This window comes from Electrophorus electricus, chromosome 12 (assembly GCF_041902795.1).
Source record: "Electrophorus electricus isolate QZ-2024a chromosome 12, ASM4190279v1, whole genome shotgun sequence".
NCBI classification, from domain to species: Eukaryota; Metazoa; Chordata; class Actinopteri; order Gymnotiformes; family Gymnotidae; genus Electrophorus; species Electrophorus electricus.
This window is the reverse complement of record NC_137508.1, coordinates 8,207,839-8,232,555: the sequence shown is the minus strand read 5'-3', so window position 1 is coordinate 8,232,555 and position 24,717 is coordinate 8,207,839. Positions and strand designations below refer to the sequence as shown.

Sequence of the window (24,717 nt, the reverse complement as noted above, 5' to 3'; positions counted from 1 at the left end):
CTGCCATTTTTAGTGTTTCTGTATTGTCTTCCAGTTCTGCCCTTTCCAGCTGTTGGTTTGATGGTCTTATGTCAGCCACCTCTGCTATCTACCAATGGTACATTTCATGGAAGAACTTGGCCTGCCATGGAACTTCCTCTGCTTCCATGGTGTTCATGTTCCAAAACTCTTTGAGGCACTCTCTCATCAGCTCGTCTTGGGGATTCTTGTATTCATGAATATTGTTTCATCCAGGACTATGAATTTTACACTATGTAGGTTTATTTCCCCATCCGATGGTATATAGCCTTTGAATGCTGGACTTTGTGTGGCGTGCTCTATTCATCTGGAAGAATTTTCTGGTCTTGATGTCAGAAGCTTCCAGCTCTTTTATAGTTCCTGATAGGTATCTGATGACTAGCAGGGGACCTGCTATTCTGGCCTTGATCTTATCTTAATTTAACAAGCTCTTGAAAACCTGCTTTACCCTGTAGTGGTACCTTGATGTTAATTCTGGTTCTGGTTTCTGCCTCATGTTTCCCATTTAATTGGAGAATCCCCAGTTATTTATAGCTGTCTTCCAGGTTAGTTATATGGCCTTGTGGTAGTTTAGTTCCCTCTCTCCTGATCACTTTCCAGTTTTACAGCCCAAGCAACATTCCAAAATCCTTACAGTAGATCCTGGAGATGAGTAGAGTACATGAGACTGTTTTCATCTTGGATTACAGATTGATATCATTCATGCACAGGAGATGGCTGTTGGTTGCTCTGCTCCTGAATATGTATCCATACCCACTCTTATGGTTGATCAGGATTCAGGCCTATGCTGAACATCATTGTGGACAGTATACCTCTTTGGTATATAACACACTTTATAATTAACCTCTGTGATTTTATTTGAGTTGGCTTCTAGTGTTGACCTCCAGTTCTACTGTCTTCTGTAATAATGCATATTTAATTTCCCAAAAACCATTATCCATTCTGACATCCATTCATGTACTGTAAAGTAAAAAAAAAAACTGCTGCTCAGTCAAACTGCTACCATTCTGATGGTCACTGTGAAACCTCATTCTAAACTATTTATTTCCTTTATTTCCTGAGATCAGCTATAAAGGACAAACACTATTAAGCTAACAGATCAATACAGATAACATCACTGCTGTTATCCCTTTCTTACAGAAAACTGATTTATGCCCCTGCTGCTGAGGCATAAATCATGTATTCATACACTAAATTAAAGAATGACAGATAGTGGAATAGTGGGTTCAGAAAGTGGCTTAAAACAGAACAAACAAGTTAAACATTAGTCAAGACACTTAAATAATTACACCTGTATTGCTAGCTTGGAGGCAGCTAAAAAATGTTAGTATTGTTAGTATTTTTACCCTATAATATCCCTTATGTTTTTATGGATCCTTTAGTGTAGTAACTGAGGTCAGAATCTACACCTTTCTTCTGAGAATGAAAAAAAAAGATAGTTGATTGAATCTGGGTGTGACGCGGTGAGGCTTGGTAGGATGCAAAGAGGAGCCATTTGACATACTAAACATATTAAACATAAAAGACAACAAAGCGCTTAGTCTATCACAGGATCAAACACTGACAATATTCATATTTAAACAAAAGACTTATATACTCACACACTAACAACACACAACGAGGAGTGGGTGTGAAACACAGGGAGGGCATGGCCATACAGATGAATGAACACACACACACACACACAGGGAGACGTTTGTGAGGAGGGGCCATACCGTGACACTGGGACTAGACACTATGGAAAGTTAAAAGTCTTGGAAAAGATCAAAGCAAAGTTCTCAGTAACCAGACATATATATCAGTTTAAGAAAATATACCCTGTCCTGTAGGCAAAAATTTGTTCCAGAATTATGATGTGAAATAAACCTTGAGCATTGTCTTCAAAATATTAATTTGTATTTGTGATGTCCAAATGCCCATTCACTGTATGAGACTCATCAGAATTTATACATGATTTTTTCATGTTTTATGATGACCTGTTGTGTGAATTTTGGGGTATGTGGGTGAAATATGAAGGCATTCATCACCAGGTATGCAGGCATGAACTGGGAGCAAGGGAAAGAGGGAATCTGCCAAGGACATTTTAGTGCACTGTCAGCCTTAGATGATGCATAGGCCTACCAATATACCATCTGAACATCTATGTGTTCTTCTCCATTGCAAGTTGAGGAAAGACCCGCCAAAATCTACTGCTGAAAAATAGCAAACTGCTTTAGTACAGAAACACAAGATATAGGGTGTAGTATAATTAAGCAATAAACTGCTATGTTATACATCACAAAGGTAAACCATTACCATATTATTTACAAGGTTTAAGGCATTGACTATCATGTGCAGGTACTCAGTATGAGAGAGTGTGCTATGGTACAGCAGAATGGAAATCTGAACAGAGATAACATTAATACAAGCAGGAAAACACATTTGTATTATGAATGAAGTGATATTAAAATGCCCCCCAATCTACTTTAGGGAGCATTCATTTGGGAATAATCACACCAAATACTCTTCTAAATAGAGGGCAATTTTGGTGTGATGGTATATTAAGGACATGGTTCAGCTTTCCTCTTTAAAAGTTATAATTTGGTTCATATTTCAGATTGGATTGTCCTGTCTGTACAGACATTGCTCAGGCCAAAAAAAAAAAAAAGGAATTAGGACATAAGGTTTAATTAACAGTAATTAGCTCAGTCTAACGCCAGTGAGCAAACCTTATCTCTGATGCAGATATGCTTATGGCCAATAATCGTCGCACACCAGTTGGTCAGGATTAAAAAAAAAGTGATCTTCCGAATTACTACGACAACACGCCGCATTTAAGTGGATAGTACTATCCCGGACAGTATTTTCACTTTAAAAAAGGGAGCAAAATATACTGAATATTTGAGGTAGCGCTCGAAGCCTAGACGTCTAGTTTTTGTCTCACAATGATTCGGCTATTAAAGAAAGTGAGGCATTGCATATGTTTAACAACAGGAAACACTTCAGACGCCACATAAAACTGAACTTCAGATCTCCAAGGCGTCAGTTAAGATTTACGACTGAATATCATCCATGATTTTTACATTGAGTAACATTCCAAACGCAGATAGTTCAACATTATTTTAAATATTCATTCGGACACAAAATAACTGACAGTGCCAACTTTGATTCGGTAACAGACTCCTAGTAGACAAGACTACTAGGCAGAGTTTACCTCAGGTGGACATCATGTCGAACTACCTGGAGTAATTTCATTAATTCTCTTATCTGACGAAGGATCAGTTACTCGTAGCCAAATCCTAATCTTACCGGAATGTTAAGGAAATTAAGATGATCTCAGATCAGAGGAAAACCATTTGTAGGCTATTCCACTTTCCTGCCGCAAGTTTAGCTCTGCCCTCCATGCATGCCATTGGCTAATTTTTAAAGTATTCACTTTAAGCTATTGCCATTGGACATATTTATAAATAGCCTAACTGATTACTTAAAGCAATTTCTTGAGAAGTTGTGAAAAAGGACTACTCTGTAGCACCCAAGAGACGTACAGGGTATCCAGTGAGACCCACAACGGAGGAAAATCATTATTGCCCGTCGCTGTCGTCTTTTTAATGTAGGTGTCGTTACTTCACAAGTGCATGCTGTTTGATCTCCAGCGATGTATTTACCTTACAGAACATCAATGCAACCCCTTATACCGGATCTTGAGAATTCTCCGCTTGACGTGCGTATGATCTCTAAATACACGTTACTTTTAGGCTATATATATAATTTTTAATTTTCCGATGTCAGCTTATCACATAGCGATTGGGTGGCAAAAGTTTATTTACCTTAAAAGAAGTATTTTAAGAAATACTTGCTGTTAAATCTGTGTGCTTCTTACAATGTTTTTTTTTTTCATCTAAGAATTTTATTTCGTACTTAAGGGGATGTTTTAAAATGATGTAATATGTGCAAATTGCGTAGTGCATCTATATAACGTGCATGATGAAAAACTTGCGTTGTGTATGATGGAATAGGTTTTATAATAATATAAGAGAAGCGCCACTATAATTAATCTATCAAGGGCGCCTGTTCTAAGTTTACAAGAGTTTCAGCGTGTGCAGTTGATGTCCTTCACAAGGAAAGGACTCTTGCGTTCGTGTTCAGAGCTGAAGATACTGGTCTTTGTCGCAGTCCTATCAAAATCTAAGGGATGTCTGACAGCTAGCGCAAGATAAGAACAAACTCATCTACATTTTTAAATATTATTCCTGTTTTTCAATAACTTAAATTAATTTAACTTAATTAGACATTAAGGGACCAATCATACATTTATTTTAGGTCTCTCAATGAGCCAGTAGCATAAGTCAAAATGTTCCAGAACTTGTAAGGTTGCATATGAAGATAAATTGCACATTAAGATATATTGTGTTGAAAGTCAGCCTGCAAAGTCAGACACTGATGCACTTGTGCATGTTCAAACAGCCTTTAAAAGTAACACTTATAATATCATATTTTATAGTAAATGAATATTGTCTAACTCCTAGGACTTTACTGAAGATAGTGTACTATGGAAGCAGTTCTCATATTCAGTGTAAGCATTGCATTGTGTACAGCTGCAGTGAAATGAAGGAGAAGCACCACCATAAATACCTCCTCTGGATGAATCACCATGTCCAGACTGGAGAATGGCTGGAAATCTATCCCTTGTAGTTGTGTCTGCTTTGGAGCTCAAGTTACATCCAGTTCTACCTGGTTATATATCTTTCCTCAATCAAAAGTTTATTCCAATTCTATATGGGCAGACCTTTTTTCAGTGACATGCATGCACATTGTACAGATTAAATCATTAAAACAGCATTGTAACACCTCTCTTACCTAAGCCATAATAAGTCATAGTTAAACCTATATTTGTCCCTGAAGATATCATCTGTCAGAAATGTTACTGTGTACAACATAAAATGGCATGCATTTTCCATTTAACATTTCTTTTATCCTGACTGATTCCCACCTTCAGTCAATACATACACCATATCAATCGATATACACTAGTTGCTATACTTATTTTGTAATATTTCTAGAAACAACCCGTCATAATATCAAAAACCTTTCATTGTTTTAGTATTGACTTACATTGATGCTAGTATAATTTTGCAGTAATGGGGTTGTTGGGCTACATGTGTCCTATCTCAAGCATTTGAACTTGGCGAGGACACATTCATCACATTGATCCTACAGCTGCATGTCTTCAGGACTCTAGTAAAGTGAATGGAGTTAGAAGACTTGAGTTTATTGCACTGTACTGTATTAATAAGGGTGGTCTCTTCATAAATTTTGCCAGCTTGTAAAGCCTCCTGTACTCTGGCTCCATATATCAGTGATGCCTTCTTTCATCTATCGCTTTCCATTTCTCATCATTCACTGCCTCCATGTACTGTATTCACAATTGCTCCATCTGTTTGACTTTCATTGTAGTGTTTACAGTCCACTTTACTGTTTAAATTCAGCATTACTGGTCTGTGTATTAGAATGTTATGGAGATCATGTTGCATTCAGCATGACCATATAATTAAATACATACCCATATCTATATGTTAAATGGGCATGTACTCAGGTAATTTTCAAGTCTTTTTGATAGCATAAGTTGCTTCATGACTCACTGATGACTTCATGACTCACATATTGCCAACTGATGACCAAAAGTCATCAGTGGGCAATATTATGCTGACATGAGCATGATTTTCCTTCTTATAAATTTATTATTGACTGATCACAGAATCCACTGTCCACTACTGCCCATATCCACAAATAGCCTTGTACTAACACTGAAACACAACCACTGAATTTAACCCATCCAGACAGTTAAGTACATGACTCCTGTGCTCCAAGAATGCCTCAGAATCTCTTTGTCACAAATAGATTTTGCTGTCTGAAATGTCTGTCCCATGTGCAGTGTGATTGCTTTTACTCTGAAGTCTTAATTTGGACCTGGCCTTTCACCTGTCCTCAGCCTCCGATTTATGTTCTTGCCCTGTAAGTGGAATGTTGACCAGGTAATTGCCTCTTAATGTGAAACCTTTCTGATGTCTCAAGCCCAGCTGTAAGAGATGCCTTTCTCACAGACGAGGCTAAAGTTATAACCAGCATGCAGACTAATGGGGTGAAGGGTAGGGGTTCATCATGTTGCCGCTACATAGATGGTGTATTATACTTCAGTGGAAAGTACAGCATACCATGCTTTTTTATTTGTTGCAATTGGACTACTACATTTCCCGATAAACTTTTTTTTTTCTTGTACTGTGTGGTCTACTGCTGTTGGTAACAAATGTATGTAAGGTAAAACTCACTATCAAGTTTGGCTTCATGCTCATTACAGTAGGAAAAAAATATGAATGAATACATGCTTTTCTAAAGTGATAATGGTTGCTGCTCATGAGAGCTCATGAGAGCTCATTTAAGTTGGTCTAACCTATTGTTCAATATTCATTTTAACTTCACATTTTCAGGATTTTACAGATGGCATAACATAAAGAATCCATTTCAATTTCTAGTCAAAAATTCCATGGTGTGGAAAAGAGGACTGCATTTATATTTAGAAAAACAAATACACTACACTGATATTGGGCATTGCAGGCACATGCTAAAGCCAGGTTATAATGCCCATATTATACCAGGGATGGTCTTAAAATTATCTATTGGAAATTTTATCCCAGGAATATTGATGTAAACCAAAGAAATATAAGAATACGTAATCTTTCTGCTAGATGGCTGTGAACGAGTTATTCTCACCTCAGCTGGATGTGAATGAAGGAAGCTTTTTGGATTGAAGTGGTTGGCTACCTGAATCAAAGAACCCCCCCATTTCCCACAGGTCTATAATATGTAGGATCTGCAGGAATGTTTTCTAAAACACTAACGTGATGTGTGGCTTCAGCAGGTGACCATGACTGTGTGGATGATAGTGCTCTCCCTGGGTGCAGTTGCTGAGTCCTGGGCCCAGCGCTCAGAGCCCATGTTTGCAGCTGTCACTCAGAGTGTCCTTCCCCCTGACTATGACAACAATCCAACCCAGCTTAACTATGGTATGGCAATCACTGATGTGGATGGCGATGGCGATTTAGAGATATTTGTTGCTGGGTAAGTATTTAGTTCTATATTTGCAATAATTACATAAGTGATTCACAGAAATGCAATCATACGCAGTCCAACTATTTAGGTGTTCTGCAAACCAATCTTAAAGGAATAGTTCAGACCTTTCCACCACAGCCTGAGATATTCACAATCAGTGTAATCTTCTACACCAACTGTGTGCAGCACACATGGCATGGAAATACAAATGTAAAAGCTCCAAGTGCAAAAATATGCAATGTGTCTGTTTTTGATGCTTGCCATGCATGGTAAAGGTCTATAGCTAGAAAGAGTACAACATTAAATATTTTTGATATTTCATTTAATCTAGGCTTATAATGAAAACAGATATTTTAATCATCCTCACCCCATCCACACTCCAAATTTAAATAATGCCATCCACATTCTTGCTTCATCATCCACACCCAATCCCCACATTAAGACCATCCACACTACATACACATAATAACACTATCCACACCTCATCCCCACATTAACACTATCCACACCTCATCCCCACATTAACACCATCCACAACCCCTTCCCACATTAGCACTATCCATGCCAATTTCTTTTAAGATGATATCCATATGAACTAATGCTTTTGCCTTCTCCATGTTCCCCAGGGTGACAGCCTTATTCCCAAATACTGCCATACTGTCCAAATAAATTAAAATGTGTATTTATTTCATTATATACATGTTTTTTGGATTGAAAATCATTCTTGTATAATTCTGAGATCATTCTGTACCATTATGTTCACTTAGTATACAAATGTAATATATCGTACATTTATTTTCTCATTTGCCAGAGTTTATTGTTTGGGGCAACAGACATATTAGAATTTTAAAATTGTTATTATTATTCATGAGTACTTGAACTTTTGGCATTGTTCAGATCAAAACTGGTCACTTTCCCAATTAATAACTAACTGAATATCGTCTCTCTGTATTCTGCGTAGTGAGGACTAACGGGTAACGTGAGACTAATGTACTGAAATTATCGTTTGAAAAATAATTCGATCTATGAAGTTTATTTTTGAGGTAAAAGACAATAAAATCTTATGCAGGTTATATTATAACTTATGTTATTATATCTGATCTCTTACGAAAACAATATGTGAATATAAACCGCAACTTAGACTGAATTAAGCGTTGTGGAGTGGTACCGGTATACCGCGCGGAACCAGTACACATGTAAAACCCCATGTAAGATATATTACCTGCGAAAAGCATTGCTAAACAATAAACATAGCGCCTCCACTGAGGTTGTTATCCAAACTCAGAAAATGTAACCTTTTTGTTTTTTGAACCCAATATAGATTTTATTGTATGTTTTTAAATACATTTCTCTTCAATCACTATTACATTTGAATGAAACATACCTGCCAGGAATCTAGTTTAGTCAAGGGAATCTTCGATTTAAAAGTAATCTTTCTTCAGAAACTGAATGATCATGGAAAAAAAAAAAATTGTCATTTGCAGTTTAATGCATCTATGTCGATGAAAATTGAAGTAATTGGATAGTTCTGTCTAGTTTTGGAGTTGACCCCTGGCATTCTCACAGTGGGATTAATAGAACCCCAAGGCTTTTGCTTTTCTGAAGCACAGCAGCTCAGTACAGGGCCAGGCTGCAGGAAGTCATATCATTATTGTTTATAAGGTTGGCTTTTAGAGTTTGGTATGATTAAAGAGTAATGAAATGTACTTTTTGACTGCGGTGATCCACTGTGGTGTTGTCAGGGAAAACTGGTACTGGTTATTATGAGACCTTGGTTTTAAAAGCCTGCTGTATTGAGAGGGAGGGGATTGGCACCTGCATCTCATATTTGTTAGTTGGTTGGAAATTGTTAGAGACACTGTTAAGGTTTTGTAAGTACACTATGTAGGGCTACAATTACTTTTACTTTAGAATATTTGTGTGATAGTTAATAGAAACAATTATGAATGTAATATTAAAAAAGAATAATGTTTCCACCATGCAGGTACAATGGGCCAAACCTGGTGCTGAAGTATGATAAGGTAAAGAAAAGATTAATGAACATTGCAGTAGACAACCGCAGCTCCCCATTCTATGCACTCAGAGATCGGCAAGGAAATGCTATTGGCGTGACAGCATGTGACATAGATGGTGATGGGAAAGAGGAAATCTATGTTCTCAACACCAATAATGCTTTCTCAGGTATTTACAAGAAGATGGCTCTTATTTAGAAATGTAAACTCAAGTATAGAAATGAAAAATAATGCATAAAGAAACAATTTGCTTTGTAATGATACTTCAAGATAAAATTCTGTTAATCTATGCCATGATATCCTTTCCTTGACTAGGTCGAGCAACCTACACTGATAAGCTCTTCAAGTTTCGCAATGGACGCTTTGAGGACCTCCTGAATGATGAGATAAATGAACATAGAGATGTTGCCAATCGCATGGCAGGTCGATCAGTAGCTTGTGTAGACAGAAAGGTAATGGTGCCTCACCACATCTTCCTGAATGAGTCTCTCAGATGGCCCCTGCTATTCTCCCTTGCTAATCATCTGTGGAGAAAATCAGGAAAGTTCTTTGCAGCAGCTCAACTTTAAATTTAATTCCAGTGAATGCTGCTTGAATGGATACTTAAAAGAAACTTTATACCTTATTTCTATGGCATGACAAAGTCCTCTGATATCCTTAAGGCTCTCTGATCAAGAACACAGCCGGTATGTAGGAGCCAAATGTGTATATTGATGTGAAGCTGACTTGGGAAATGGCCGTGCTAGGTTGGCCACTGAGAGAGTGCAAGTTCTGCATATTGTTTGGTGACATTTTACACTCCATTACTGTCTTCATTTTTCACCCATAGGAACTCGCAGGCTACACATGCTATAACTCACTTTCCCTGTGAGTCCCGCCTCTGCCAACAAGCTGCTATGACAGTCCCTTTGTGGTGCACTATGTTTGTCCATGACAGTGCATCATAGGGCATAATAATTAGAAAAGGCAAGGACTTATCTGTTTTTGAGACACATTCAAGGAGACAGATATTACCTCAATTTACTTCTGTGCAGGTACATGCCAGCTTCTGCCTGTCCATATAATCTAAATCTAATCAGAGGAAGTTTGATAGATTGCTTATCATGATCTGCATGATAGCCAAAATACAATAGGCTGAACTGCACATTACTGCCTCAAAACTGTTCTCCACTGCAGTCAGCGATGAACGATGTCCACTTATCCTGTGGAGCAGCAGGCGAGGGATTGAAATAGATTTTTTGACTGCAGCTTCATTTGACTGAGCAATAAGAAGATGCTGTTCCATGGCCCTGCACATGAGATTTAGCACCACAGGAAAATGGTGCTAAAGTGAAACAAAACACAAATGTGTTCAGTCTGGGTTTAACTGAACTGGAGCAAAAATAAATAAAAAAATAATTGCTGCATCATTTCTTAGTAGCACAGTCAGGCCAAAGATACTCTGGGAAATTTTAATTAACTTCTAATGAAGAAGCCAGAGATCCTTAATCACATGCTTGTCCTGTTTCTTTTAGAAGTTACAGTGGTAGAAGGTCAGAGACTCAAATGACATGGATTGAGATATTATGTCTTAAATCATGTAGGGGTCTTGATCTGTTTATCCATAGATTCTTATCACCCTGAAGGACAGATAATATTCAAATGCATTTTTAAAATATTGAGTTCTCCTTGAAAATGAAGTGCAGCCATTTGTCACTTAAAGGTGGACAGGGAGATGTATTGACCTGCTCCTTGGACAGGAAATAGATTGGTCCTCAGTCACTCCTCTCTGCATGGGCTGGTAATTATCCCTGCACTTATGACTGCCTCTGGAACACTTCCCAAAAGCAGCAGGACACATGAGAGCAAAGCAGTAGCATTTAAATGGCAGACTGATTGCTTTTTTAGGCTTAATGGCAATGTAATAAAGTACAGAGGTGAAAAGTACATGGTCCTTTCTTGGCCTTGGTGAGATGGAGAGAACCCTTCAGACTATTGGACTGCATCACTTAAGGAACAGATTCACAGATATAGTTATGGTGCATTTCAGTTGTACTGTGTGGATTGGAATGATCTTCCACTTTCTCTACCCCCTTTGCTTCTCCTTAGGTGATATATGTAAAAAAAAATAAAAAAAAATAAAATATGAGAAAGAGGGTTATGTATAAGTGAAGTCTATAGGTTTGTATATTTTCTTTATTTAGAGTGCATAACATTTTCCTTTAACCCAATTTCCTTTGCCTTTTTTCTTGACCTGAGTTGACATTGTGGAAAGTGCAGAGAGCAGTGTAATGTTTTTGACATTTACATTCTTATGCCTCATTAGGGCTGCAAGGAGCAGGTAGTGGTATTTATATACTTATGCATATATTTCTTTCTTTCATCATTTCCCTGATGTGGAGATGCAGGGATCACCAGAGCCTTTGTTGAAAGTGTGTGTGTAAGTTCATTTAGGTTGCTCCTTCACTGAGTTCATGCCTGTAGGGACTCAGTCTGATAATGGGGTGTGAAATTAATATCCATGGGGTGGGTGCTGGAGAGAGCAGTGAAAGAGCAGGGAGGGGGTCCCCAAACAAAAGAGATGAAGACAGTAGAATCTAGTGAGGTGGTAGTTAGCATTTGGAGATGCACATTAAACATGCTGGGTTTAGTAATAGCATAATCATGTGTTTTGTTTTTGGACCAGAAATCTGTTAAGATGCACAGTAAATAATAATATATGCACAGTAAATAATCTTTGGAAATGTTCTTGTTCTGAACACATTTTATTTTGTGTTTTATATTGATATTCCTTCTGATCTCTACAGATTTGCTTTCTCATCTGCTTCTATATCTCATTGTTTGTTTGTCACAGGGAACAGGGCATTATGCCATCTACATTGCTAACTACGCCAGCGGCAATGTTGGGCCGCACGCTTTGATCGAAATGGACGAGAGTGCCAGCGACCTGTCAAAAGGGGTCATCGCTCTAATCAATGTGGCCGAGCAGGCTGGGGTTAACAAATTTACAGGTGTGTGTGTGTGTGTGTGTGTGTGTGTGTGTATAGACAGGGTCATCCATTACTGGAGACCTCTACAAGCAGTTAGCTGAAGGCACAGTGAGCTTTTCCCCTGCAGCTGATTTACACCAGAACCCAGCGCTCATATCAAGCCCAAGTTGCTGAGTTATAGACAGTGTTTATCGGCTAAAGCAGCCCTAACAGCAAGAGCCTGGGAGGCAGCAGTGCTGCAGGTGATCGGCTGTGTTTGGCCTACTCAGCGCTTTACTACACTGAAAGTCATAGGGAGGCACAAGGACGATGGAGCCATATTTCACGCCGGACTTGCTCAATGGGCCAAACATTCCATTCATCATTGTAGACTGTGAAGTGGGGTTTGATCCCCTATCCAGTGGAGTTTCAGTCCAAGCACACTTGTGGAAGGCTGTGCACTGAGGCAGAGGGAATAAGAGTGGTGCTAAAACAAGGTCACAGAGGATATTGCCCTGAAAGTCCCTTCAGAGGAACGCTGGGTGATTTGGAGAGGGAAGTCCAAGTACCCTTTTTTAGTCATGTGAGAATATAAGTATTTGGTGATGTGCAGAAGTACAAATTGCAAAGCTGTTGCAAAAAGCATTTTCTGGATCATTGGATGAGCACCTGATTTCAAACAATCTTTGTCTTGTTACGAAAGAAACATTAAAAAGTTTATATCTCATTATATCTAATTTATATCTCATCTCAGAATTTAGTCACTCGCAACCTCCGCCCTGCTTCTGTGTAGTACTGCATGGAGAGCCATGCAGTCCGGGCTCTTTTGATGCTGGCTAACTGTGTGTGCTCATCCTCTCTGTAATGTGATTGTGAGCAGGCAGCATCTGTGTCAGCAGAAACAGTGGCATGCCTGTGCAAGGAAATGAGCTGGAAAGGCAGTGGTCTATGCATGGCATTCGATGATCGCCGCGGCATCTGCTCTGTGCTGTAGGGGGACGCGGGGTTGTGGTGGGGCCCATCCTCAGCAAAACACTCCCTGACATATTCTGCGACAACGAGTACAGCCCCAACTTCCTGTTCCGCAACAATGGTGACGGGACGTTTACAGATGTCGCGGCGCAGGCAGGTGAGCAGTGATAGTAGTCACAGGAACCTTTGACACATCTACAGCAAAAAAGCTTGCATTCTCATATGTGCATTTCCAAAAGGATGGTGCATGCTTTTTACAGGAGTTGAGGACCCAATGCAGCATGGGCGTGGTGTAGCTCTAGCCGATTTTAATCGGGATGGGAGGACAGACATTGTGTATGGCAACTGGAATGGGCCCCATCGGCTGTTCTTGCAGCTAAGCAATAACCGTAAACAAAGATTCAAGGTGGGTTTTTTGAGATCTGTATCAGTTGTCTTTATGATATATAAGCTATTACTCTAAAGACCATTTTACTTATTCTGTTATTTGCAGTAAATTTAAAGTTGATGATATCTTGGCCATCTCTGAGGGTTAAAATAATCGAAAAAGCTTTTGGAATAGTTGAAACAGCAAAGCTAACCCTAACCCTAACCCTAATCCTAAATGTGACTACTATAAGTTTTGTTAGGGTTGTGGTGTACTAATGTTCAAAGGACAGTGTTGTTGCAAGTTTCTTTGTTTCCTGGTAGTGGTTATAAATCCTGAATAGGTTTTGAATCTTTTGGGTACAAGCAATAGGAGAACCTTTTCTGGAAGGTTGTGGTCACATAAAATTTTCCTTGTAGTGATATGTTTTGGCTGCTGCTTTTGACATGATTCAACATTTAAGTCTTTAATTCAGAAAAAAAAATCAAACCTTAAAACATTGTTTATTTTTGGTCAATTTGCTTCTTTGTATTAATTGATGTCTGATGGAGAAACATTCTTGTCTGTTTGTGTCTTTCAGCACATAGCACACACTGACAAAGTTCCATTGAGGAACTTGGTACTAGCCTGAGCTTCCCTCTTTTTGTTGAGGTTTTTCAACTATTGTTCATTCCATTGAGCAGTGAGCACCTCATCACAGCAAACACTCTAGGGAGCTACTGAAGCTATGCTTCGTTTTATGATCCTTGCTGATTACTTGGCAGATTGAGCCAGAGCTGATTAGACTAAAGCTGGAGGAGAAAGTGCTGATGAGGGTGTGAGTGCCCTCCTCACACACACAGTTGGGCTTGATGCTTCGATTATGACCACAATGCAATTACCGTTACAATCAGGGGCATGCCTGATTACATCTGACTCATTCAATATTCAAATATGGTAGACAGTATTTAAAGACATGTAGGTCTAGTTTTGCAAATACATATTACACCTGGCCCCTGTGGCAATTAACTAACTTATGCTAAATGATACAAAGTTCCTCTTGTTGCATTTTAGTGTAGAACCAGGCTTGATCTATGTCTGAAAAACAAAAAAACCTATTTCAAAATTTGATAGAATATACTTAGCTGTGTAACCAATGCTATTTGGAGACTCCTCATTCTTGTATGTTACACATAGGACCTGTTTGTGGTCAGGCTCTTCCACTGTAGCCATGTTGTTGATAATCAGCTAAATAGCAATGTTGCATGTTAGTATTTTTAAAGACCTACATCCATAAAGCTTCTATAATCCCCCAGAAGCAAATGTAAAGAAGCAACTGGCAGGACAGGAATTGAGTTAATGCCAAAATCAATGGCCACTGTTGTAGTGCCTAATGAACCTAGCACAAGCTGCTGGAAAAAGGTAATAATTGAAAACACAGTGCTTCTAGGTAATTTTCAATTTATTTTCAAACATGAGTCATGAATTGCTGTGAACTGTGCAATTGTGTTGTCTGTGTAAGGCTACTATAACTTTTATTTGTTATAATATTGTCATGGGGAAATTTTATTTTTAATTTTATTTATTTTTTGGCGGGGGGTGAGCAGACAGATAACTGAGTGGAGAGCAGTTTTATGGGGGTCAGGGGCTGAGTTAATGTCCTGTGGGGGAGCACTTGTCCGCACTGCTGGCTTCCCTGAACTCTGCCATTTGTAATTAAGATGTTCTAGCACTTTGCTGAAATGCTAATTAAAGCTGAACTGACTCCATGTAGGTACAGGAAAGTGCATATTTGTCAAGTGCATGCCAGCTTGCCACATTAAATACAGTTTCAGACTGTGTTCAAATATATATAGTGCAAAAAGCTTGTTTTAAGGGATGCTACATAGTTTCAAAGCACATAATACCCCATAGAATCATTGAATGATGATGAAATAATACTAACCTGACAGTTTAAGACTTCATATGGAATATGGGAGTGTGAGGAGCAGAAGCTAAGACAGGTTAACTTCTATTTCCCTCTTGTCCTTTACACCCCACTTGTGAGGCTTGTCCAGAGCTGTCCGTCACCTCTCCTTCACCTGGGCAGAACAAAGTCACTCTGTGGGACTCCTTGAGCAGGCTTTATGAGCCTTATAATTAAAATGAGGGGTAAATACTTGAGGGAGTGCAGGGCTGTACTATAACTCTTCCTGGACTTATTGCTGTGCCACTGATGCATGGCGATATCAGTTACTACCTCGTGCCCTCACTTCCTGACACAGCTGGATCTTTGGGCTGTATGATTTACCAGCATCTTTGCCTCTTGTGTCACACACGCACTTAGTGATGACATCACACATCAATTATTTACTTATCCAACTGCACTACGGTTTAATGGTGCATACAGGATAGATTTTGTTAAACTTTTTGTCCCTTCAGTTGTCCAAGATTCTGTGTAATTAATCACCTATCCCAGTGTCTGCTATATCCTAATTCTTGCTCCTTTCACAATAAATAGATTCAAGTGTGATAAAGTTGAACATGTAGTCTGTGATTTGCTGATATCCTTGTGTGTCTGTTTCAGGACATAGCCACGCAGAAGTTCTCTATGCCTTCTCCTGTGCGGACAGTCATTGTAGCAGACTTTGACAATGATAATGAGCTGGAAGTGTTTTTCAACAACATCGCATATAGAGGCTCATCAGCCAACAGACTATTTAGGTAAATGAAGAGGGCTTGTGGAAGACTTAATTGAGTTTGACACACATAAACTGGTAAATTAAATGTAAAGGTTGTCCAGATGGAGCAAATATACTTTCAGGAGCAAATATGCTTTCAGCAGCATGTCTGATCAAAGATTTTCAAAAAAAAATGATGCCAAAGCAAAGCTCAGCCATACTATTAAATAACAGATAAAATGTCTTAAGGCAGGAAAATGGGAAATCCTGATTGTTGTGGATTTATGGCTAAAGCTACAGGCCAGTCAGCCAAAAAACATCAGCAACAAGCCCACAACCATATAGTTAGTGCCAACCTGCAGGACTACTGATGTGGAATCCCCCATAACCTTTCTCTATCCAGATTCCCCAGTATTGCAGCAGGCCAGAGCACATTTGTTTCCCAGGTCCCTAGAGAAGACCTGCTGACTGACCTTTGCATTCTGAAAGTGCAAAGAGTAATTCTCTAAATCAAACTGAAGCAAGTAACCACTGACTTATTTTTATTATAGAGAAAGACTGGCATAACGACAGACTGAAAATTCATAATTAAATTAAAAGCATAAATTAAATCAGCATAGTAGGATTCATACACCAAAGGCAGGTCTGTAAAGGAATATGCCCAGTGAGACTAGAATTAAATATGTGTCAAGGCATGTATGATAACTATTGCTTTGTGGTGGAGGGGAGGCCAGGGCATGTAATTGCTTAGTGCTCTGGCAGGGTTTCTCGGAGAGAACATGGAGACCCGCAGATAGAGGAGATGAACATCGGGGAGGCATCCGAGCCCGAGGGCAGGGGAACAGGTATGGGTCTTGGGCTGCACACCTCTGACTATTTGCACTATAATTACAATCTGTTCTTGGATTTAGTTGCCATTTAAAATATACAAACAGTGAATTATATAATTTTTGGTAATATTTTGAATTATTGAGTGTTTTGAAGATTTTTTTTCTTTTTTACACAACCTCTCCATTTGATTTCTCCTGGGTTCTTAAAGATGTGTAATAATATTAAAGACTGAATAATAATTTATGGAAGATTGCTGTAAGATGTTAGAGATGCAGTGTATAGATTCATCTCTGAACATCTCTCCAAGCACAGATATGTCATCTCTTTACCACTGGGTGGAGACAGAGATCTACTGTGATGTTTTGGAATGCTTCAGCTCATGGTCATGCATTGCTGTATAACTGTTGTTAGGTTGCAGCAAGGATAATCAGCAGCAACCAGCTCATCATTATTTAGTATCAGGTCATTATGTTAATTTAAGGTTCAAATTCAAGGTCTCTTCATTAATTAGGTGATGAAGAATCTCAGTGGATCAGCATGAATGATTGACCTTACATCTCCCATAATGTATGTTAAGCAGGGGGACTACCTGCTATAAAACTGTAAAATATTCACTAACATGAATAATTCAGCTCATATAGTACCTTACTACAGTTCTGATTGATTGTGCATATTAAACACATTGAAAGAGATGCACCAAAGCGTCCATATTAATTTCATGGCCTTGGCACCCATTTCATGTCCAAGATGCTTGGTGTTTGTCTTGCAGGAGCTGCCGTAACTGATTTAGATGGGGATGGCCAGCTGGACCTACTGATAACACATGGAGAGAGTGCAGCGCAGCCAATCTCTGTATACCGCGTCAGCCAGGTGAGCTGCAAACCTACACTTGAGAGGGTACAGATGGGGGGATGTTAAATGTTATTCAGAATGATGCCAAAGAATAAATATTTAATATTCACTTTGTCATACTTTTTGATGCAGTTCATGCACATTTAATTGATTTTTCCTCAAGTCAAATGAATTATTTTATTGTTATTTTATTGGTTAGTTAAATCTACCATACCTCTAGCCAGTTAAAGTGTATTTAAATAGTTAGGATATAAATAGGATTTATTGTCATCAATGCCTGGCCTTCTCATGTTGTTGGTGTCTCCTTGCAGGGATCATCTAACAGATGGCTGCGTGTGATTCCACGCACCCAGTTTGGGGCTTTTGCGCGGGGGGCCAAAGTGGTGGTCTACACTAAAAGAAACAGTGCTCACACACGTATTATTGATGGAGGCTCTGGATACCTGTGTGAAATGGAACCGGTAGCTCACTTTGGGCTGGGTAGGTTTTCTATGTTTACTCCAGTTTGTTTATAAATTCCTGGCTTACAAAAACCCTCTGCAGTTTCTATGTCCCAATAGCTTTGAGTCCTAATAGCTTGGATTTAAATAATAATAAAACAAATAAACAAAATGAATGTTTTGCTCTTAATTTAGAAAAAAAAAGACTAAAAATGTTTAAAAGATGCCTTCATATTATATTATGCCTATTATAATTTTATTGCTCCAAAAGGAAATTCATTAATAATATAATAATGAAAAAAGTACAGTATGAGACAGATAATACATCCTAATTAACAGAAATCATGATATACTTGGCAAACTATATCTAACAGCTATGCAGTTAGGCCATCCAACAGTTGCTTTCATGTAGCAGATGTAAAGGTCAGCCCACAGGAGGGAAATGAGCATGCTGTCTGCTGATTCCCACTCTGATGCAACCCCTGCTGGGTGGGGGGGGTCCACTTGGGTCACATGTTCTCACAGAACGGTAACTCAAGCTGTTCTGGAGAGGCCAGTGCTCTGAGAGTCTTCCCAGGCTGGAGGTCAGTGGCAGTGTGGATACTGGTGCACAGGTGTGGTGGCCGGCACTCAGCATGCGGGTACGCTCCCTTTGCACAGCTCGCTTACACGCGCTGCATCAAGCGTGACCTGGGCAGCTCATCGGGGAGTCATCTGGCAGATTTGTGGCAGCGCTGCGTGGCTGGCTGCAAGCCCTGGTCCTTCCAAATACGCTGCAAAAAACAAAACACTCCCCATCCATGAACACACCAACACCCCATGGGCCTGTAAGTATGTGTGTACGTGTCCATGGGTACAGCCAGATATGTATATTTGGTGCCAAAATGCTCATGTACAGAGCTAAAAACCAATAGTAATTCACACCAAGAGACCTTAGAAGAGGACTACTAATCCATGTTCTTGAATAAGCAAGGATGCTTGATATGTAGTTGTAGATTGTATCCCCCACACAGGCAGTAACACACAGTTTTACATCTTTCCTCTGTTCCCTGAATCATACTCTGTGGAATCTCCTTTGCTGACTCATCAATGAACAATGTATAAATGCTAATCATTTCATAGTTACCTTTTCCAAATAAAAGGTGGAGGAGCTAAATGTGTATTATTTAGTACTAGCAGTCATGGACAGGATAATCCTCCTGGCCTACAGTGTCCTCCTTAGCTTCTGCAGGTGAAATGTCAGCCTTTCCCTCCCCAGGGGCACCTGTAGAGGCAGGCTGAAACCTGGCGGCAGCCCCAGCAGATCTGTTTACCTAAGAAATGTTGCTTTAATTAAAGACTCAAAGCCTCTCTCCATGCTTGACTAAAGAGAAGAATGGAAGGAAAGGGGAAACGCTTGCAGTCAGGCTGTCCACCATTCCCCCATTCCCCACTGTGGCGTTTCTCATATCTTGCCCTTTGAAGTTCTGCATCCCTCTTCTGCTGGTTTGGTTCTTTTGGATGGTCTCTGTGGTGAGCGCCAAGTAATGCCAAAGTCTCAGATGTTGCCATAACAACTGCCGCACCAGTTATCCAACCTCTGTTGGGGGCACTGGCAGCCATGTCTTGCAAGACAGAAACAGTCTAGGTGGTGTACAAAGGGAATGGACTGGGATACATAATAATATAGTAAGCCATTTCAGGCCTCTATTCCACAATTAAGTGTCTACAATTCATTTGTATTGGGCATCTCTAACATGCCCACTAAGTGAGTCTTAGTGGGCATCTCTAACATGCAACACAAAGGTCTCCGATTGAACATGGTAGTTGAGCATCTCTGCAGAATGCTACCTGCTATGCCAATAGCTCTCAAACCCATGATTCTCTTTCATACACTGCTAGTCATGAGATACGTTCTCTCACTTTATCAAATGAGGCTGAGGCACCATCTGAGACAAGTTCAGGCCTCAGTATGCTCACAGTGCCGTGCACAGCTGCTGCCGAGCACATTCTTGCGCATTTGTTAAGAGCCTGCAACTCTGGTGCCAAACCCCAGCCTGCTCCAACCTGGCTTTTGCTGAAGAGCTTCTTGGGAGGCCTTTTCTCCTGAGTGGAATTTTTTTTCCATTGAGAGCTGTGTGCATGAAGAGAAGAAATCATTCATTGTGTCTCCTAGCCCTGAGGGGAAGTTACAAAGGCAGACTGTTCTCAAAGTACTGTGAAGCTTTTTTTTCCATCCTCAATGTGTACTTTGCCTACAGGGAAAGACGTGGCCACCATTGTGGAGGTTTACTGGCCAGACGGACGTTCCGTGGCTCAGCCGTTGGAGCTCAGTGACATGAACACGGTCATGGAGATCCACTACCCAAAGACTGAGGAGGAAGGGACCCCAGCAGTGGAGATTGAGGTGAGGGCAATCGATAGTCTTTTATTCAGTCTGCCCACTTCTGTTTACAAGCTGATATACCATGTGCATATGGTGCTAAAGTACAAAATAATGTGCTAGAATAGTATGTAGCAAGTGTTCTTATTTTCCTCTAGTGTGGACATGGATTTATTGTTAATGAACATGGCCGCTGCACTGGTAAGATTGAAACTGTAACAATCGTTGTTCTATCACCTTCTTGTTACCCTCTGACACTCTGTGGTATCAGGTGTGTGACCAGTAAATCTAAATCTTCTGGCCATTGTCCAATTCCTTATTCCACTGTATTCCCAGACCAGGATGAGTGTACTCAGTTCCCCTCTGTCTGTCCCCCTGAGCGTCCGATCTGCATCAATACCTATGGGCGATTTAAGTGCCGTGCAAACAAGAGATGTAACCAGGGGTATGAGCCCAATGATGAGGGCACAGCCTGTGTCGGTGAGTAGAGAGATGGAATTCAGGGGTAATGGGGCAGCTGTACCCAGAAAGGAAAAAAAAAACTCCCAGTTGTCATGTTGCTTTCAGCTTTCATAACCTGCATTGCTCTTTGGACCAAGTTACTGACACAATCAATTCCCATGCTTATCCAAAATGTGCATGTCTGTTCCTGCTTTTTGCATTCCCTGTCCTCTCCATGTCCTGTGGCTTTTCTCACATTATCAGATCTTCTGGATTAAACTACAGTGAATAACCTACACTGGATTATATCACAGTGACATCAGTGTTGCTGGCTTTCCTTTTTTCTCTTTGTTTTCTGTTCACAGCCCAAGTAGCCTACTTTGGAGAAAACAGGTCATCTGCTTTCAAACTGTGGGCCTCTCACCTGTGGCCACTGTCTCTCTCTGGTCTCACCACATTCATTGCCTGCCTGCAGGCCTGATGGGTTGTCTGCTCTCCTGTTCTCTGGCTCTGTCGATCTCCCTCTCCCATGTGCCGGGTACCCACTGTAAGGTGAACTCTCTCTGGACTTCTCACACCCACTGTGGCCCTCGCTATGTCTTATTTTCAGCCCCCATCCCTTGCACACCTGTAATACAGACACCTAGCATGCCTGCTGGAAGTTACAAGACATTCATGTTTTAAAAAACAAAGATTCACCGTTGTCATGCCAAGCAGCTTGAGAAGTGAGAAAGGCATTGCATGGAAAAGGAAGCCAACCTCTAGCCAGACAACCTCTAGGGCAGACAATTCATCAGTTGCTCTCAGTCACATATTGTATCCTTTTTATGTATAGGCCTGGATACAGTCAATTTTGCAATGATAATATGAAAATATGTCCAAAGTCACGTCATTCTTCAGCAGTAAGCTTTGGGTTGTTTTAATAATAAAATGGTTCAACAACCATTCTAAGGGTGATTCTATAGAATATGTCTACATTTACAGGGTCAATTCTATCAAAACAATGTGCATATCTATGCTGGAAATGTAATTCAATTTAAATTGGAATCATGTTATTTGCCTTTGTAAATCTTCATGTTTATTTTGTTGAATTGGCTCCTGCCACATTTATCATTTTTTTATGTAATTGCAAGACTTCTAAGGCTCATCGTGTTTCTTAAGTGTATACAGGGCCTAACAGTAGTGAGACAGAGTGTGAAAGACTCAAAGAAGAAACCAACCAAGATTATACCCTTAAGCAATGTGCGTGTGTAGAAAGTGGTCATGGTTTTAGAGCTGCTCTGCTGCACTTAACTCATGCTGGCTGTGCCAAGGATTCAGTGGCTGCAGCTTATTCAGTCTATAATGGGATGTGTAGAGAAACTGTTGGAGATGGGAAGTGCATGCCCAGCCATCTGCCTTAGCCAAGGTCACTGTCCGTAAAGACTATATAATACATACTACAGTACGAGTATTACTTCCACATTGTCCAAACGCAACACTGATTATGTTCAGTACAAACTAAAAATGTCTGCAATCAGCTAAGGTAGTGGTCAGTATCTTCACTGTAATCACTGCATTTTGTTAGCAGTGCATCACTTTAAAATTCCTCTAAATGTATTCCAAATGCCAGTGTAGAAGAGATATCGTGAACATCAGACACATGCTGCAACAACAGATTTCAGCTTTTTAATTTTGTGAAATGTAAGTTGATTCAGTTAAACAAATTAAGATGGTATCCCACTTGATTCACTGAGCATTGTGTAGAGAATACTGCTCAAGAATGGAAAAATGTATATTCTCAGAAGTTGAAATATTAGGATTTTATATTTAATTATTTGATTTAAAACGGTAACATGATATAATAAATATTTGTCACAGATATTTCCTGTAGCCATGCAGTCTCTTGTGTACATATATTTATAGATTTATTAACTCTACCAATCCTTTTACTGAAATGCTGAGGCCATCAGAAATCCAAAAAATTACTTTGACCTGTTTTGGCCCTATTTAATTCTAAATAAATAACACTTCGGTAATTTATTTCAATGGATGGTTAACACATTTCCTTTTTGATTTTGTCTCCATGGTGAGGATACAAACAGAAATATGTTCATGGAGTTAATTAGAATACCTTTAATATGATGGTTTGGATATCACAGCAATTCATTCTCCTCAAATCAGGAATTTGGTTATTTTTTGGTTAATAATGAATTAAAATCAGTGTTAGAGAAATTTAAATCTGTGCTAAATTACATAGCCTGTGCAAGTGAAAAAATGTTTTTGTCTCCTACATGCTTACTACATGAAAAATTAATGAAATGAAGAACCTGTCAAAATTGCCAAAACTGCAGAAAGTAACATATCTGTTTACAACATTCCTTAACCATTGTATATTACCATTATTCAGATTAATCATATTTAACTGAAAGGGATAACCTACTTATGTCTATCCAATGTAGCCTTTTATTAATGCCTTTAGTGAGGTTTATGACTATGGCCAGTGATAGTGTAGTAGCACTCCAGAAGCTGCTTACGATATGTGGGAAGGGTATGGCCCTCTTTTCTGGTTCAAATTCCTATTTTGTGGTTCAGTTTGAGTTATGAACTAAACATGGCAAAAAGCTCTGCACAAGCATCCAGTCTAACAAGAACTGATGGATGTGTCCTGTAAACACCAAGTAATTCAAATAATATGTGTGCTAGTTACAGATCTGATGAAATCAGTGTTCACTACACTGCAGTACGTGCCACAGTTGCATAGTGATGAAAAAAAACAAGAGGAAACAAAAAACTCTGCCAACATCATAAAATGTCAATAAGCAAATATTGTTACAGGACATGCAGAAATATTATTAGAAAAGTTCCCTTGATATTCTTTAGTGGCGCAGCAATGGTCATTAGTTTGCTGTTTGAAATGCTGAGGTTAGTCTGTGGAATGGGAAGCTCCCTATGGTGAGGTCAGCTCTGCTCAAGCCCTTGGAGCAAAGGGAACAAAGCAGGAAAACATCTGTGCCCTGGAGAAAACAGCACAGATTGCTCACCTGTAAACAGACACAGACTGTGGCCATATCTCTGATTTATAATGAATGAACATCTGTCTTTTGCAGAATGAACTGTTATGCCTGAATAAAGTAAGTCCGGAATATTTTCTGGGGTTTGTTTGTTTACTTTTGGAAATGGTGATGGTGGGAAATGGTGTATGTAGCAATGCATGGAACCAACAGATATGCTTAAAAAGCTCATGGCATACTGTGCCTTTGTGTGTGTGTGTGTGTGTGTGTGTGTGTGTGTGTGTGTGTGAGCAGAATAATGATAACTAAAGAAATGGGGGATGGCAGTATGGTTGGGAGAAGAGATCAAGAAAGATCAGACCTGAGACAGGAAAGCCAAAGAGATTCAGCCTGCCATGATGTGAGGTCACTGTCTGTTTGTTGTGTTTGAATGCAACATTACAGTCCTAAGGCCGGGCCAGGCCCTTTGAAGTTCTGAAGCGTCTGGGCCATGCGGAATATGGGAGGTGGCGCTGGCTCGTGGGCCATGTCCCACATGGATCAGAGCAAGCGCAGAACAGAGCTCACCCCAGTGATGTACCTGTTTACCCAGGTGCTGTTCTCAGGATGCTGTTGCGAAATAGGCCGAGAGGGTAAACGATAGAAATGGGATCCAATTCAGATCAGACCGCTGGAAACACACAGTGAATCGTTATGGCTTCTCTTCATGTTGTGCAGTTCTTTTAAGTTGTCGAGTTCTTTCAAGTGTAAAAAATG

The 24,717-nt window shown here is 39.7% G+C and overlaps 1 protein-coding gene across 1 annotated transcript; it reads left to right on the top strand.

Annotated features, from left to right (window-relative positions):
* Positions 1-3,515: 3,515 nt before the first annotated feature.
* On the top strand, positions 3,516-24,164 carry crtac1b (cartilage acidic protein 1b). The gene is made up of 15 exons (XM_027014886.3): positions 3,516-3,718; positions 6,911-7,113; positions 9,089-9,285; positions 9,432-9,568; positions 11,950-12,106; positions 13,059-13,193; positions 13,297-13,442; positions 15,949-16,085; positions 16,805-16,887; positions 17,643-17,743; positions 18,037-18,205; positions 20,406-20,551; positions 20,686-20,728; positions 20,864-21,007; positions 21,334-24,164. The coding sequence occupies exons 1-15, from the start codon at positions 3,653-3,655 to the stop codon at positions 21,447-21,449; spliced, it is 1,980 nt and encodes a 659-aa protein (XP_026870687.2). The 5' UTR covers positions 3,516-3,652; the 3' UTR covers positions 21,450-24,164.
* Positions 24,165-24,717: the final 553 nt, after the last annotated feature.

Excerpts from the sequence above, each read along its gene's own strand:
- crtac1b (XM_027014886.3), top strand. The coding sequence starts at position 3,653 with ATGTATTTACCTTACAGAACATCAATGCAACCCCTTATACCGGATCTT. Across the intron at positions 9,286-9,431 it reads CACCAATAATGCTTTCTCAG|GTCGAGCAACCTACACTGAT; the intron begins GTATTTACAAGA and ends TTCCTTGACTAG. Across the intron at positions 13,194-13,296 it reads AGATGTCGCGGCGCAGGCAG|GAGTTGAGGACCCAATGCAG; the intron begins GTGAGCAGTGAT and ends TGCTTTTTACAG.